General features: G+C 45.7%; 1 protein-coding gene across 8 annotated transcripts in view; it reads left to right on the plus strand.

The window, feature by feature from the left end:
• Nucleotides 1–16,687, plus strand: part of dlg1b (discs large MAGUK scaffold protein 1b) — a 100,385-nt gene that overhangs the window by 14,262 nt on the left and 69,436 nt on the right. For 5 of the 8 annotated variants that reach the window (XM_084912190.1, XM_084912192.1, XM_084912187.1 and 2 more), the window contains exon 3: nt 7,141–7,304. In XM_084912190.1, coding sequence (XP_084768316.1) covers nt 7,141–7,304 — 164 coding nt within the window. Of the gene's footprint in view, nt 1–7,140; nt 7,305–11,910; nt 11,983–16,687 lie in introns of all 8 variants that reach the window. The other 3 variants (XM_084912185.1, XM_084912191.1, XM_084912188.1) reach the window with 1 other exon arrangement.

The following is a 16,687-nucleotide window of genomic DNA, read 5'->3' on the forward strand; positions in this document are numbered from 1 at the left end:
TTCCCGAGCCGCTCCCGATCGTGTCGTTGAAAATCCAGCGTTAGAAACGGAGAGGAAACGTTTGCATGACCTCTCAGTTTATTGTGTGATAATTCTGCCCCTCCTTTGTTAAAGCCGTGAGGACCACACACTGAACACAGGAAATCTCCACGTCTTCATCTCCTCACACAGCTGCACATTTAACGTGTACGGTCACGTCTGTGAGTGCCGCGAGTTTGTCCAAAACACGCCTTTATCGAAACCAGCTGGAGTCTGCTGATGTTTCTCACCAGTCCGTTTGCAGGACCAGGTCTGCCTCAAGGATCCAGGCTCCTCTGATTGTGGTTGTTGTTTTTTGTGATGTGGGGAATAATGACGATGAAGCTTTATTTGTCACTTGCAGTTGGCTGCAGTGAAATCGGACCTCTTCAAACCAAACGTACATTACACAAACATCACGTCGGGTAGACGGGTCAGAACAGGTAGCATCAAGAAACACAATGAAATGTTCAACACAACAAATTCTGACTAAAGCTGTGATAATCCAGCAGGTTTAAGAGGCCTCGGGCTGCACAGAGACGTGGGAATAACACGGCGCCGGCTTCTGAAGACGTGACGATATTTTGAGTCAGATCAGTTTTAAGTGAAGCTTTTGATGTTGCATTTATAATCTGGACCTCTGCGATCCTCCCGACGTCACTCAGACGCCGCGGTCAGCGAGTTCATGGGATGAAGCACACGAACACCCAACGACGTTATTCTGAGCATCGTTATGAAACATGAATCTGATTATTTCTCCTCAAAATCGAGCCCAGTTTCATCCTCTGGAAGCTGAGTGTTGTCGTTCCACTTGTAGCTGCGCCGTCAGCTGAGGTGACACTGAGGAGCTTACAGTGGTCACGAGGCAGCGCTCTTATTCTGAAACTACAGGAAGGTGTTTCTCCAGGTGCAATGTGAGTGTGGAGGTGCGTTTCTGTGTGCGATGGGAGAAACGAGTAGACGCACACTGCTTTGTGTTTACATCACGATGCAACATGCTCGCAGTGTCATGTTCAGGCTTGTGAAACAGGTTGTTGTGGGTTGTTTTAATAGTCGTGGTGTCGTTCCTGCAATCAGGAAACAGTTTATGTGGCGTGTTTACTGTACGTGGGACAGCTGAGAGACGCTCGCACACTGAACTACACGTTTGAGTCGTATTTCACACACGTGCTGCCCGTCCTCACGTGCACGGCTTTGACTTTCAGCTGAGCAGCAAACCTGTTTGTTAGGCAGATGTGTGACAAATTAAAGGAAAAACACCTGCCCACTCCACTGACACTGAGTGTTCATATCACAGACAGGCTCAAACCCCAAAATGTTTGTTGTATGTTTAGTAAACACGAGCGGCTGCAGGGAGAACAAAGGGATTTCTCATGACGTTAAAGGTGAAATATCTGAGTGAGTTTTCAGGGAGCACCTCAGACAAAACAGTTTGACTCCAGCAATCAGTCGTCGTCAGTATTTCATCAGGTCGATCTAATATTTATTTTCTCGTCTTTCTCTTTCTGCTGCGACAAAGCTGACCCTGGATCGGCGACTCTAAATCTCTCTGTGACTGCATGTTGGTCTGCGGCTGTTTCCGGGCTCAGTGAGATTCATAAACCTGGAGATGGTTTAAAGCTCAGCTTTGGTGAGAAGGTTGCGAGGAAGGCGAGCGATGCCGTCGCCAACAGCGGCGGCTGAGAGACTCGTGTAAACGTTTCCTTTGTTCGTTTTCAAAAAGACTTTCCAGCGTTCTGCTTTTGTTTGTAGTCGTCGGGATTTAGAAGATTAATCCGCGTCTGATCTGCGCTGCTGACCTCTGCGAGCTCTGGGTGTGGCCAGTTCATGCCGCGTGTTTCGCTGCACTGTGGTCGTGCTGATAGCGACTGCAGTCTAAACAGGCGTGGTCTTTTCTTAGAGCGCACAACAGACGCTGCTGTGTCCGACCCGCTCTAACTGGCTAATGTGATCACAGTCACTGGGCCAGTTATCTGTCAGCTGGTTTTAATTAAATCCCAGTCCTGCAGGTCAGAAATGAGAGCTGAAGACGTCTGAGGAAACGTCCCACTGTGGAAATCTCAGACCTGTGGATTATGCACCGTGTACACGACTTATTAAACCTGATTAATAAATCAGCTTTTTGCATTTAGGCCGATGATGTGCTGCTCTGCTTCCCAGTCACCCAGAGTTCCTCTGCAGTCCTGCAGCCGTCGAGCATTGTAGTCTCGGTTAATAATTAAATGTGGAGAGAAAGTCTCGGGTAAAAACAAACAAAACGAAGCATCATCTTTGTGGTTAAGCTGCTCAGGTTGAGCGTCTTTGAAAAGTTTCATGTTTGACTGAAATCAGGGAGTCTCTGCTGTTTTTTACTCTTTTTTTATTTAAAGTAAATGATTTGGTGTTTAAATTCTGAACCTTTCTTTGATTCCTGCTTTTAAAAAATGGCAGCTCATAGAAACCTTTACACAATCCCAGATTGCTGCAGAGTTTCCAGGTTCAGGGTCTCTGCGGTTCCTTCGTCTTGCAGACTGTTTGTCACAGCAGAGGCTGACAAACAGCTCTAAGTTGGGAAGCAGCTCGCTGGTTTCACTGTAAAACGATCTCCGAGTCGCCCACAATTCCACAGAGGTCTCTCTGTTATTGGGCATCAATTCAGCGCCGTGTTTAAGGTCGTCCCCCGAGGACAGACGGACTGACAGCAGGGAAACCAGCGCTCACGCGGTCAGGTGACCCCGGATCCTTTCATTTACTCGGGCTCAGTTTGCACTGCTTAAGTTTCAAGAATAAAAAAGCTGCATTAAACCCTTCAGTGAAAGAAGCAGCTTAAGCTGGTTTAAAGTGCAGGTCAGTGTGTGCTCTCGATTAGACCTGTTAGTCTCCTCAGTTTAACAGTTTGGTTCATTTACAGAAATCTGGAAACTGAATACTCAGTGAACATCAGTGTATTCAGTGACGTGACCTCGATTACTTCTGGCTGTTAAATTGTCTCACGCTCTCCGACCACTTTGTTACCAAAAACCAGCTCTTCTCCTGTTGTGTGCGTTTGTTTCCACCTCCGCCCACCAAAGCCATGTTCACCAGAGTCTTTGAAAGAGTCCCGAAGGTAAATATTTGGTGCATTACTGTCAGGAAAAAGTGTTTTAAAACCAGTTTTGAGACATAATCAGAAACTTTTAAAAGAATTTCCCCTGAAAATCTGATCAGTGACTGTGCACATGCTGTTTATATCCCGGGACCAATGAAATGAAAAGTGCTGAGTAGTGTGTGCTGTATGTTACAGCCTCTAGGGGGCGCTGGCTGGAAAAACAAAAGCAGACTTGACATTGAGCATCATCTCTGGTTTTTATTTCTCGTCATTCGTCTCCATATTTCATCGTTTAATCCTGTAGCCTGCTCATGGTGACCTCCACCTCCCTGTAATCCAACTTTGTCTTTCTAATCTACACTTTGTGCAGCATCTGGTCTCTGCAGGAGGAACTGCAACATGCTGCACACAGTGATGCAGGGCGGCGTTAAAATGTTATATCTTTCACTTTGTCGTCTTTAAAGGAACGGTCAGTAAATGTTATTTAGGTTACTAGAAAAAGTGAGTATGCTCATAAAACAGATACAACAGCATGTAGTTAAATCTGCCATTAAACTAATGCATTAACTAACAACTTATAATGAATCTGTTAAAAACACCGTCGTCACGTTCCTCAGTCATACTGGAGTACCTCAGCCTGGAGGAACGAGGTGTTACGGCCTCTCCCAGAGGAAAGAAAGCTGGGTTTTTATCAGCCGGCATTGACAGCTGAGGTAAACAGTCGAGTGACGGCGTTCCACGGACGGTGAAAAACTCCTGGGTGGATCCGTCGCGTTTCTACAAACGGTGTTAGAAACACGCCGGGCGGCTGCTGTGGGCGGAGTTTAAATGTAGTGATTTCGATCTCTCCGAAACATGTTTGTGACAGCTGCTGTAGCTTGTAGCTACGCATGCACTTGAATCAGGAAGAGCAGGAAAGCAGAAGCAATCTGCTGACACCGACTGGTGGAAGTTTTATCCTCTAACTTTAATTTCTCTCATTTCCAGCTCATGATTTTGATTCTTGAACTTGAGCTTTGCACGATTTTTTTCCGCTAAGAATAATCCTTCTTTGTCTCAGTTCATTCCTCCTCCGATTGAAACAAGCTCCCTCTGCTCCACTCTGTGTGAGGAGGTGCACATCTGCTGCACTCTTCAGGATTATTTCACTCATCAATAACTTCATGTATTGATCTGTTATCTTGTAACGATGTAACCTACCCCGGTGTTGATGCCGGTGTGTGGTGGTCGCGTCCTGGTGGTTTAGAAACAAACAAAACGCTGCAGCTTCGTCCCTCTGGCGTCCTCGCTGTTTGTTGTGGTTTCCTCACATCCTTTCTGATAGTTCCCAAGAATTACTGAGCAGGCCCGTCACAGGCGCTGCGTTGAGACGACGTGTAGTTATTCTTCCAGGGAGGTGTCAGCCTGCGGCTAATGACGTGTCCGCAGCGTAGATTTATCACAGAGTGTCAATCGCACAGCTTATGACTTTAACTGTGGGGCTCAGTATCAGCAGATATCCAAAGGTAAAGTGTCTGTACGCTAGCTGAGCTTAAAGTCTGGATGGATCTCCACCGTCAAGTCTTTCGCTAAGTGCCAAAGGTGTCACTGGTAAAACAGTCGGTGGGCTTCGCCCTGTGGGGTCATGAGTGTGGGAGCCTGATGGGATCCAGCTGCTGCTGAGACTTTTCAGTTCGGGGCCAGGATGCTGCAGACGAACACAGAGTTCACACAGTTGTGGAAACAAAGAGGCGACTTTGTATTTTTAGTTCTTGCATCAGCTTCTGCGCTGATATCTGAGGCTATTTTCAGTCATCAAAGGCTTTTACATAAGCTGCAGTCAGTGAAAATCACAGCGCTCTCCTTCACTGATGTTGGCTCCATGTTGTTCTCAGTCATGTGACCGACCGGCCCATGAAGCACACCTGATGATAAATGTGATAATTCGGCCCGGTTCAGGGTGAGTCTGCAGGTTAGAGACGTTGCAGCTCCACGTGGCATTGCTGGTAGCCATGGTAGAGGCTTTTATTGTGAAAGAGCAGAGCACAGGAAGCCCCTGAGTGCTCAGAACGAACGTAGTTTATTTTGGACTGTTACAAAGCCGATAACACCGTCATTAAAGGCTGCAGAGGCCAAGAGCCGAGAGGCTGAGAAAACAGTGGGAAGGTTGAAAGAATAAAAGTTTTGATGTCTGTGAAAAGCAGTCGTGTTTCTTTATGTGCTGGGAAAGCAGAGAAAGGTCTGTGGGGGTGGGTCAGGATGCAGGTGGGTTGCAGTGGGTAAGACGGCGAGCAGAGCTGGAAGTTTGAAGGTGATCCGCTGCCTGTCGACAGGCGACGGTCTGCAGAGGTGGAGCCGGAGCAGCTTTTATTTGATTGGTTTGGATTATAAATGTGGACCCAATGAAAGTTTCCACTGGGTGTAAAAGTAGGAGACTTTATGGCGGAGCTGCTTTCTGTTTTATTTATAGCACTCAATGTGCCAAAGCTCCAAAATAGAGGCTGTAAAGCCACCAGGAGCCCGGAGGATGTTTGGGATTCCTCATTAGTCATGATTCCGCTTCCTCGGATCGATCCGGGCGCTGCACTCGTTTTACATTTTTACCGAGCTCGGTACTTTTCTGAGGTCGTTAGAAATCTGTGTGGAAAGGGTTAACAGGCAGCGAGACGCCGCTGCGGGCTGACGGCGGGGAGTGCCAGAGATTTAAAGGGCAGTGGTCATCCCGAGGAGCTGTTGAAGTGGTGATCTGACGGTTTAGGGGGAAACATCTGTGCCGGCTGGGCGGTCAGCTGCCACGGCGAGCCAAAGAAAGCCCGCTTATTTTAGATCCGCTCGCTGTGAGCGCGTTTCGGGAGATAAAAAAAGCTCGCTGGATGCGGCTGCCAGGGCGAAGCTTTTTATAATAACAGACTACTGTAAACATCTGAACGTGGAGTCATGATATCAATCACACCGTCAGTCAGGCTCATTTAAGGAGGCAAAGCTGACGTTAGTCACTCGCTGCAGCAGTTTGACCCGCCGAGCTCAAACCGAGGAGGTCAAAGTTTCATTATTTGAGCGACGTGCTTCAGCTTGTGGCCTCATCAGGAACGTCTGCACATAATAAAACAACCAATCATATACATCCATACAGTGTGGCAGAAGCATGCACGGGTGAGTATGATAGCTTAGGTTAAAGTCAGCCATCGTCCCTGGAGACGATTCATAATTCTTTAAAAACAGGACAGACCTGCTGCTCGAACACTCAGAGATGCAGGTGCTTTATTTTGAAAAGCTCTGCTTTAAAACTCCTGATCTGTCTGATTCTTTCTTTTACTCCTGCTTTAACAGGGAAATGAGTCACTGTGCAGGAAGATTTCCATCTGAGATTCAGTGTTTTTGTTTGCTTTATTCTTCATTTCTCTGAATGTGACAGGTGTGTATCAGCAGGTGACTCACCTGTGGAAACCTGATTCTGACCTGTAAATGAAAGCGTGAGCAGCATTTTCTTTAATCGGTTTTAAAAGTTTTTAATGGCTGAGGAAAACCTCCAAACGTGTCACGTGCTGTACTTTTACAGAACGTTAATGTCGGCCTGATGAAGCCGTTTCCTGTGTGTCGCCTCCGCCTCGTATCGAACAAAACTCGCGGTCGTGACCCCGGCGAGTGTCAGGTCGGTGTTTGTCCCCCCTCTGCCTGCTCCGTGAGCTCTGAGCTCAGCGAATTCTGATTTTTAAGTGAAGAAATACTCAAATCTAAAATGTTTTACGAGACAGGAACGTTTCACTTCTTATCAAAGCTTTTATTGTGAAAAATTAGCAGAAGCTTGTAATGGAAACTGATCAGATTTCAGCTTAATTCTGATTAGATAAAATATATTTCTACTCTAATTACACCTGCGACCTGCGCCAGGGAGAGCGAAGGACGTGCAAGCTGTTAGACAGGAAATGACAAAATAAATTAAACCGAAGGTTCATTTTAGTGACAGAGCCTTCAAAATAAGAGCAGGGGAGGAGTCTACCAGTCAAAGATAAATAAAATAAATGAAGCTGAAAACGACTCCATTACCAATCGCCTGTCTCTCTGTGTCCTCGCAGATATCCAGGAGTTTTACGAAGTGACCTTATTGGACAGTCAGAGATGGGTGGAGTCTTCCAAGGGGGCGGACCCCATGGCGCCCGTCAACCTATGGGACTTCTCCAGCCTTCAAAGTACAACGGTGACCTCGGACACGCTGCCCAGCCTTAGCACCAGCATCGAGGTAAGAACTCCAGCTGCTGACAGCTGCCGCTCCGCCTGTCAGGACAGGAAGTGCCACCAACACTCGGGTTCTTTTTCCTGCTGCTCTGTAGCAGAGACGCCAACCGTTGGTTAAAAATAGAAAACGGTAAAAATAGATCAAACCTTTCAGACCGCGCAGGATGAAAAATGAAGCTGCATTTGATTTGTAAAGCAGCTCGATGGACAAACTGACGCCATCTGCTCCCCGCTCGCACTAAACGAGGAAAAGCAGGATTCCCGCCAGCGCCGGCTCCTCGACGGCTACAAACGGGTCGAACTCCTGGTCACAGCGTGTTTGGTTTGATTAGTTTGGGCTGATGAGCAACTCGTTTCACTGCAGCAATAATGTTTCTGCTTGGAGCCTCATTAAGTGTCGGTTTTCTTCCTTCAAAAGAAAATTCACAAAAACTGTGACGAGACTATTTTATCCAGAACGTTAAAATTACAGGAGCTGAAATACATTTTTGTGATTTCCAAGACCCTGAAATGACTGAAACGCATAAATGCATCTTTAGCTCACGCTGCGCTGAGCGGTTGTGGTCGGTCGTCTCCTAAAGGCCAAGAAAAACCCTCAGTCAGTGTGTGGATGCCATCTGTTATCACTCCTCCTGCTCTTATTTTGAAATAAGAGCTGGATCTTCCTGTCTTGTTTACCAGTTACAGCAGCCATGTCTTGGTATTTCCTGGCAGTGACAGAAACAGTCATCACTCATAAATGAGAGATTTAAAAATAGAGAATGACACGTTGGTATTTTGGCGTTCGTAACTGGAGAAGCCAAAATGAAACCTTCTTTTCTTTCCTGTTTACTTTTCTGGGCTTTATTTAAATATAGAAGTAACCACAGTGATGTCACCCTTCGGTTTTGTCCTCAGTCTTAGCAGTTTGGCTGCCACCATGTTGGTTTGTTTGGAGCCAGTAGTGAACATGTAGGTAGTTAAATGCTCAGTTACCTGGTAATGCTAGCAAGCTTGCACTCAGAGACATGGAGTGGTGCTAATTAATGCTAACATCCAATTTAAATTGTTACATTTCATTAAATCTGGAAGTCAGACTTCTTGGACGGTCTGTTAGTGCTGTAACCTCACTGTTGGTCAGATGATGTCATTAAAACAGTCCAGAATACCAGCTCAAGCCTGCGAGCCAGCTAGCAGCTACAACCACCTGTGTCACCATTCACCTGTCAAAGAGGCCACGCCCCTGACACTTCAAGCTGTAAACGGCTCTGGAGACCAAAGCGGTTTCTGTATCAGGCTGTGAACTTTTTATTTAAAGTCTGTGGGAACTCACTCACTGCCGGAGCCTCCGGTGGACATTGGAGGAACTGCAGGTTTTCTTTTGATCATGAATTAAATGTTAACTTAATTTTTCATGTTTCAAATGAACTTTTACTAATTATGTTCTGCAGAATTCGTTCGGCAGCACTTTCCTAGTTTGTGCTGTTTTTAACATTTGGCATTTCTTCTTAGCTGCTCTCACATACTAACTAAAAACGTGTAATCACTGCGCCATCTGGTGGTACAAATTGGTATTGAACAAAATGAAAGTCTCGATTCAGCCTGAGCTGATTTCTGTTTCACGCTGTGCACAGGTGTGTTGGACATAAACCTGGAGCGTCGTTTCTTCACCTTGAGTTTAAATGATGTTAAAACAGAAACTCTCTACCAAAGTGCTTTTAAATGTTTGACTGGGTCTGATTTTCAGCCATGAGAGCAACTGTTCAGTTTCTCTCTGCTGTACGTGACCGTGCGCCTCCGCAGCAGCTTTGAGCTAAAAGACGACGTTTGTGTTGGAGGACACGATGGCGTCAGATGTCCTTCACTAGTCCACAGGACGGTGATGATGATGAAGATTTAGATCAGCAGCCTGAGGAAGAACAAACTTCATGAGTTGTGCAGTTAAAGCGAGGAAAGTGAAAACGAGACGAGACGGGTGATGTTTCCTTCTGGAGCGACAGTCAAGCGTGTGAGCGCTCGTGGAGGTTCACTCCCCTGCCGAGGTGGAGATCATCCAAAGTTGTTAAAGGCGGAGCTGCTGGTTTCATCCTGTGTGTGTGTGTGTGTGTGTGTGTGTGTGTGTGTGTGCGTTCCACTCGCTGAGCTCGTGTTTAACCTCAGGTGTGTTTTTGTGCTTCTGACTTCCTGATGACATGTTTGAGGGGCCTGAAGGAGCAGGGGGGTGTGTGTGTGTGTGTGTGTGTGTGTGTGTGTGTGTGTGTGTGTGTGTGTGTGTGTGAGTGAGAAGGGAAAGCAAAAACCAACTGTTTCCCTCCACCTGATTTTTATCTAAACTGTCATCAGTTACACTTCATCCCCATCTGGCAGTTTGTTTACGTCAATAATTTATTGATTGTTTGGTTATAAAACGACCAGAAAACATTAAAACCGATCCCCTCGTTAGTCCCTGAATCAAATTGAACGCATTAACATTAAACCGCCGCACTCGAAAATCCAAACGACGTTCAGTTTCAGGGAAAAAACAAACGATTGCTGTTGTCTGATGTTTTTAAACATGCATCTCAACAAGAAAACAAACAGAAATAATGTTGAACATCAAACTGTTATTGATTGGAAATCCACAGATTTAAGTTACACTTTCTATAATATAAGAAGAACAAATTTCCTCCAGTTTTGTGCTGATCTGATGTAAACGTTTGTGAGGACGTTTAAACTTCTCACTTGAAAAACAGTCCGAGGTCACCGACGCTGAGATTTCACTCTCGTGTTGATCTCACAGTTGATCAAAGACATCATTGATCAGTTTATTATTGGAGTTACTTTACCTGCAGAATGAATCTGTGTGCTGCTTTTCTATTCAAACGTGTGTGTGCAGACCTGCTCACAGCTGCTCAAACTACAACTTGGTTTATTCCAGATGTTGTGAAGCTCCAGAGTCAATGCAGCACATCAACAGTCTGTAACTAACATCAGAAACACAACAGAGCAGCTCGATAAAATCTAACGTCACAGAACAGAAGATAGAATTACACAAAACCAAATCAAATGGGACAAAAAGTCAAATAAAATAAAGACTCGCTGAAAGTAGAAAAAGTTTAGTAGGAAAAGTGACTCTGCAGGTAAAACGGGAAAAAAAAGACAGGATGAAAGTGGTGACTCGGATGTTTTAGTTTTCTGACGTCTTATAATTTGAAACAATCGATTGATTATTGGTAAAAGTGAGAGATTAATGTCAGCGATCTCCATCAGTCTGCACGCTTCACATGCTTTTAAAGTTATTTTCAGTAAAGTTTCTGTTTTCTCTTCCTGAAAAACGAGAGCAGAGGCGGCAGGTTGTGTTTGTTTGGCGCTTTAAATCCTGAGACCTCAGTGTTTGTGCGTCTGCGTTCAGCTCAGCTTCTGTCTGCGGCACAAACACGTCTCCAACATGTGATTTGCGACGTTGTGGTGAACGCCAACAGGTGAACCGTGAAGGCCGGCGATTCTGTTAAAACGGAGCAATCTGCCTCCTCTGCTTCTTTCATTCGCTGTAATCCCGTGTTTTCATAACAGTAGATGGGATCAGCCAGAAATCGGAGTATAATCCAGAAAATGTTATTTTGTGTCTTTGTATGAGATTGATTATTTTGGGAGGGGGTTAAAGCTGAAGTTTGCAGAGGTTGCCCTGGCAAACAGCTGGAGTCTGGATGTAATGCATCATTATTCCCGTGCTGTGCGCTCGGGCAGGTGGACGGAGACGTTCATCCGCTCGCGGCTGGCCTGAGGTTAGCGTTCAGGGTTGCGGGGCAGCTGATGCACGCTCAGGATTTACTGACGCTCGCTATGTGAGTGAGCGGCACATCCAGGTTAAGTGGAGGTTACGGTTCTCATCCGATGGAGCTGGCCAACCGTTTGTTTCCTCTCTTCAGGCAAAGCTAAGCCTGGATTTCCTGAGTGAGGCATCGGGCTTCTCGCTTTGAGGAAGACAAAAAGGAAAATGTCTGAATTTAAAAATGACGCGAGAAGCTTTTCCAGAACGTCTTTCACCTTCTTGTCTGTTTGCTCCCGTCTGATCCAGTCCGTTTGTTGTCTGAGGAGCTTTTCCAGAGCCGGACTGAGCTCGTTCATCCTGGTTTTTCAGTCCTGTGCTTTCAGCTGTCCAGGACCCGGGTTTGGGTCACATGGGTGTAAAGGTGAGCTGGTTGTTTGACCAGGCGATCAGTCCTCCATCTGTATCCTCTGGAGCCAATAAACCGGCTCCTTATTTTCAGAACAGGTCGAACGGGTCACGTGACTTTTCTGTTCTGTGCCTGGAACGATGTGCAGTCGGCCATAATGACCCTGGGAGTTTTCTGCCCGCCACCATAACACGCTGCTGCAGGTGGGGGCACGTGTCAGTGAGAGCACAGCTGGTTGGGTTTCAGTCCTTTGCAGATGCATGAACGGAGGCAAACACGCGTCAGTGTGAGGTGGACATATTTCACCGGATGATCAGCAGTCAGAGACGGAGGGCGGGACGTACGCATCATGTTTAGATCGGAGCACAAACCTGACGTTGGCTGAGATGTTTCAACCTGCTGTGTTGTTTGATTGAATGCTTTTCTTCTTCTTTCCTCTTTTTCCCGACTGTAAACGCTCATGCTCCCCCGTAGGACTCCCCCCTCCTAAACGAAATCCTCCACACGTTGGCGCAGGCCAAGCGCCCGCCTGGCCGTGACGGACAAGTAAGTACTGCCTGCTGTTGGTGGGAGGGGCTGTCGGTGTCGTCCACCTTCGCCGCATGTCCCATCCAGTCCTCGTGTGCTTTTTTTGGGCCATCGGAGGGGTGGGGGTCAGGGGTCAGGTTCGCCCAGACGGCCTCAACGTGTCGCTTTGAGTCGTTCTGATCTGAGTTTGGATGAAAGTGAAACCAGAGCTGAAGTCTGAGGATTGTTCTTAACACTGATCAACAAAACTTCATAAAACAAACTGGCAGCTCTCGCCGAGGAGCCGTGGCTTCATGGTCGGCGTGTGAGCTGAACTCTGACCTGAAGCTGCACTCCTTCAGTTTTGATCCTCCATCTTCACGTCTGGTCTCAGTGTTTAAATATTTCTATCAGCAGGAACGCGGCGGCACGTCGAGGCTGTCTGTGCTGTGTTCAGGGGTCGTGGGTTCATCGTGCTTCATTCGTTTTGGTTCATGTTGTCGGGTCTGAACGGTACACCTCCGGTCCTCAGAGCTGCACACACAGACACGCACACACAAACTAACACACAGCTGTCACTGGTGTGGTAAAAACTTTATTAACTGATTTACATGAACGACTTTTTCGTCGAGTGAGTCTTCAGTCATTTAGAGTTTACACATCGAATCAGGTTTCACGAGCTTTTCTTTTCACGCTGTGACCATAAATGGAAAACAAGCAAAAATAAAAATGACACCATGTTTCACATTAAAACATCACAGCTAGCTAATAAATGCATGTGAGCTGTTATTCTGCAGTTATATGAGCTTTGAGAACAGTTGGTGCTGAAAGGCTTCACTTCACTGGAACAACAAACCTAAAATGTAACCAGTGTTTCCACAAGAAGCTGTAAATCAAAGTTGGATTAAAGTGATATTAAAATCACTTAAAGTGTTAAACGTGGATTAAAACTGTCCGAGGGTCTCAAACTAAAGCCAGATGAAATATTTATTTACCCACAGCACAATAGAAACACAGTAGATTTAATAGAGCTGTTCACAGCAGCAGTAAATGTGTTTAAGAACATTTTACTGATGCTTTTAATCTCTTTAAATGATGCAGATTAAAAATTCACTTTAAGCTCAGGATACGGTAACAGAAGTTTGTTCGTTAGCGCCGTGCAGATTTTAGTTCCTGTATTTCAGCTCTGCAGCACGGTTTCATTTACATTCAAGTCCAGATGAATCTTAAATTGAAGTGAAACTCTTCGATCAGTTCATGTTTATTGGTTTTGATTGAATTTCACTTCCTTATTTTATCCAAACTGAGCAAATAGACGTTCAAACTTCACCAAATTCATGTCAGCATGTCTCAAATATCAGCTGATAAAAAGTACCTTAGTGTTTGAAATGGGTCAACTTTACATTTTGAGCTGTTAGTGAGAGAGTCTGTTAAAAAACACTGGGTATGACCCTGCAGCCAGGCTGTAGCCAGGCTGAGCGCCTGCCTGCTCCTGACCCCTGAGCCTGCATGTGTGGAGCTTTTATTGTGAAGGAGCCTTGCGAGGCCTCCCCCGCACAGACTGGAGCTGTACTGGCGTTCAGCACCTTCGTGGTGGTGGTTCGTGTGGATTTCAGTTCAGGTTTCCGTGAGGCTTCGGTCCTGCGCCGCCTCTTCAGGCTCCTGTGTGTCTCGTGCTGCTTTCAAATACCATCCTCATGTGTTTCTCAGTGTTGTACGTTTCTGAGCGCCGCAGCTCGTCCGGGGGACTTTCTGACCTCACATCGCTGTGACCCACTTATGCAAAATCTACCTGCGAAGCTTCGTCCATAAGCAAACATTATTCACCACAAGGCAGCAGCGGCTCAGAGCCTCGGCCTGGAAAGAGTTAATAATTCACACAACATGAAGCTGTGGTCTGAGGCTGCTGCTCAGTGAGAGTCAAACCATCTAACAAGGCTCAGGTCCCTTTTTATCCCACATTGTTTCACTGTCGTCAGGCTGCAGGTGGAGAACACCTGCTGACAGGTGAGGCTCCTCAGCTGCAGTGGAAACAGACTGTATAAAACAGATGGACGTAGCATCGTCACCTGTTTGTTAGTGAAGTCTGTTTTGTGAAGCCTCAAACTTGACACTGAAGGGTACTGTATGCTCATTGGTTAATGACTTTCAATCACAAGTTGTTAGCCAATGAGCATCGCCCTCTTTGTAGTCTTTTTTTAAAAACTCTAATGGGAACAAAACAATCAACACTGTGTTGCGTTTAATGACACCTGAAGGCAGCGACTGAGACCATGAACTCATCAGGATCAGATGATCAGGCTCGAGGGTCAGAGGAGGCGCCACCTGCTGGACATTCAGAAGAATGCACTGGCTTCATTTTGCACAGCTGGAAACTGCATCCATCTTTTATTTACAGTCTGTAGTCGGAACCCACAGAGCCACAGCATCATCGCAGGAAGAGGCGGAGACTTGGACACGGACGAACTGTGAGCGCGTCCTGTAAGACGCTCATCGACCAATAAAAAAAACCTGCTGTGTACCTGGTGAGCAGGTGGTGAACAAGTAGTGTTTCAGAGGCGCTTTGTGTGACAGTCAATGTGGAATAAAACTCCCATCATCTCGACTTCACCTGAAATGTTTCCACAGTGCTGAAGCTGCTTGGGCAGCTGGCCGTGCAGAGAGCAGTCACAGAGCGCTCGTATGTCCTCGTGTTCCTCAGAACAACCAGCAAAGCTTTTCACTCTGACTTTAACTGATAACGTTCGTGATGTGTGACGACCACGGCGCTGTGAGCGGTTTGAGATGTCCACACCTGAGGCAGGTGCTGTTTCTCTGCAGCTTCTCTGCAGGGTTAAACTATTCTTTTCATATTACTGTGAAACAAAAAAGTCCAGTGCTAAACACAGTTGTGGGTCACAGCAGCTCGATAAAGGTTTTTTAAACTTTTCTGCAGTGAATTATCAGAAACGGGTCAAACATGCAGGCATGCGTCTCCCTGCTGCTGCACGGCAGACATTAAACTGCTGCAGCTCATTTAAACTCTGATCGATCGCTCTGATGCTCTCAGCTGCTTGGAGAGCAAGTACAAAAACACTAATAACTATTTCTCTTCAGGGCAAACGAGCTCATCACTTTAATGTAAAGCCCGGCAAACTGTTCTGTGGAAAACTCCACTCGCATCACTTCCTGTTCTGTGTTAATGTCGAGGTGTGAAACACGCCATACGATGATGATGATGACACGCATGAGACGCGACGCAGCTACATGACGGATTCATGGAGCTGTGAAAGATTCCCACCTGCCAAACGCCCACGCTGCCCCATCTCCTCCTCCCCCTGCTCCTGCTCCTGCTGAGAGGGACACTGCTCCTCCTCCTCCACCTCCACGAGCATTTGGCGTTGAGTCATACATGTCATCAGCAGCAGTTAGCGTGTTTTCAAACCTCAAGAGGAAAAGCCGAGGCACAGTCTGACTCAGACAAGATGAGTTTGTGGTCTCTTATCGAGTAGGACGTCACAGCGCTTCAGGGACACTTTAAAGCACACTGATGGTTACAGCGCAGTCCGTAATTCAGTTAGCTGAGTGACAGAAAAATTATTCATGAATCCTTTTTATGTAAAAATGTCAGACATACTGCTGTTTCAGCTGTTTTTTTTTTTGTTTTTTTTTAAATTTCAGGCTTTGTTTAATGTAGAAAATATCAGGGAATAGTCACATATCGTATCAGTCACTATTTCACATGATTATTTGAAGAAATAACTGTTTTCTTCTATCAAGTTGAAATTTATCTATAATCAAGTCTTTTTAGAGTCATGTTGCACTTGTAATAAAACAGTATTATTCACTGATAAGTACAAACTAATTTCAGCCCAGATCGTCATCTGCAGATATCATTCATGCCTAAGGAGTGCTCAGAATATCTACGTGCCATTTAAAACCTGCAGGGGAGAAAAATAATAATTGTAATGATTTCAATCGCATGACATTTACGTCATATTTGCATCAAAACTGTTTTAGTTTTGGTTAAAAGTACAATACCTGATGTCAAATGTAATTACTAAAAGGTAAAAATACTTGACTCATGAATTTATTCTGTAATAAAGAACTATTTTAATTAGTGTAAATTTATAATATGATAAATAATTAAACTACATAATTTAAGCTGCTCCAAAATGTATTATTTAATGTCTTTGTTTATTTTTTTAAGTGTTAATAAATGCGCTGGTCTGCAATTACGCAATCATTACAGTACAGGTATTTAGTGTTGCATTCAGATACACTCTGAAACTATTTTTCCAGTCAAAACGCGTTTGATTGATCGGTTTAAAGTGAAAACTTGACTGGATAAAATTATATTATTAATTTCTATCTCCTGTAACCTCGCTAACAAACAATACCAGACTGGTTTAAATAGTCCCGTGTTAATCTTTTAACCTCATAACTCGGAGGGAGTGGGTTTTTCCCAAAGCGCCTGAACGCAGCTTGTGTGTGTGGAGGAGCGAGGTTCGCTGAGCGCTGCTCCTGCTGAGCTCCGGATACTGTATGAAGGAGGACCGGGGGAGGGATGAGGTGGCTCTCCGGTGAGCGCACTCTCTCTCTTGGGTCGATTTATGACCGCAGTCGGTCGGTTTGTGAGTGAATGTGAAGCATTTATGAAGAGTGGCGCCTCGCTGGAGTTCGCTCAGCAGGAAGGACGGACGGAGATGAGATGCTGATGTTCCCGGGCTTCACTAGCGGCTCGGAACGATGGACTGCATTTGTA

The sequence above is a fragment of the Perissodus microlepis genome, chromosome 18, assembly GCF_051167445.1.
Source record: "Perissodus microlepis isolate ML-2025 ecotype Zambia chromosome 18, ASM5116744v1, whole genome shotgun sequence".
In the NCBI taxonomy this organism is placed as follows: domain Eukaryota; kingdom Metazoa; phylum Chordata; class Actinopteri; order Cichliformes; family Cichlidae; genus Perissodus; species Perissodus microlepis.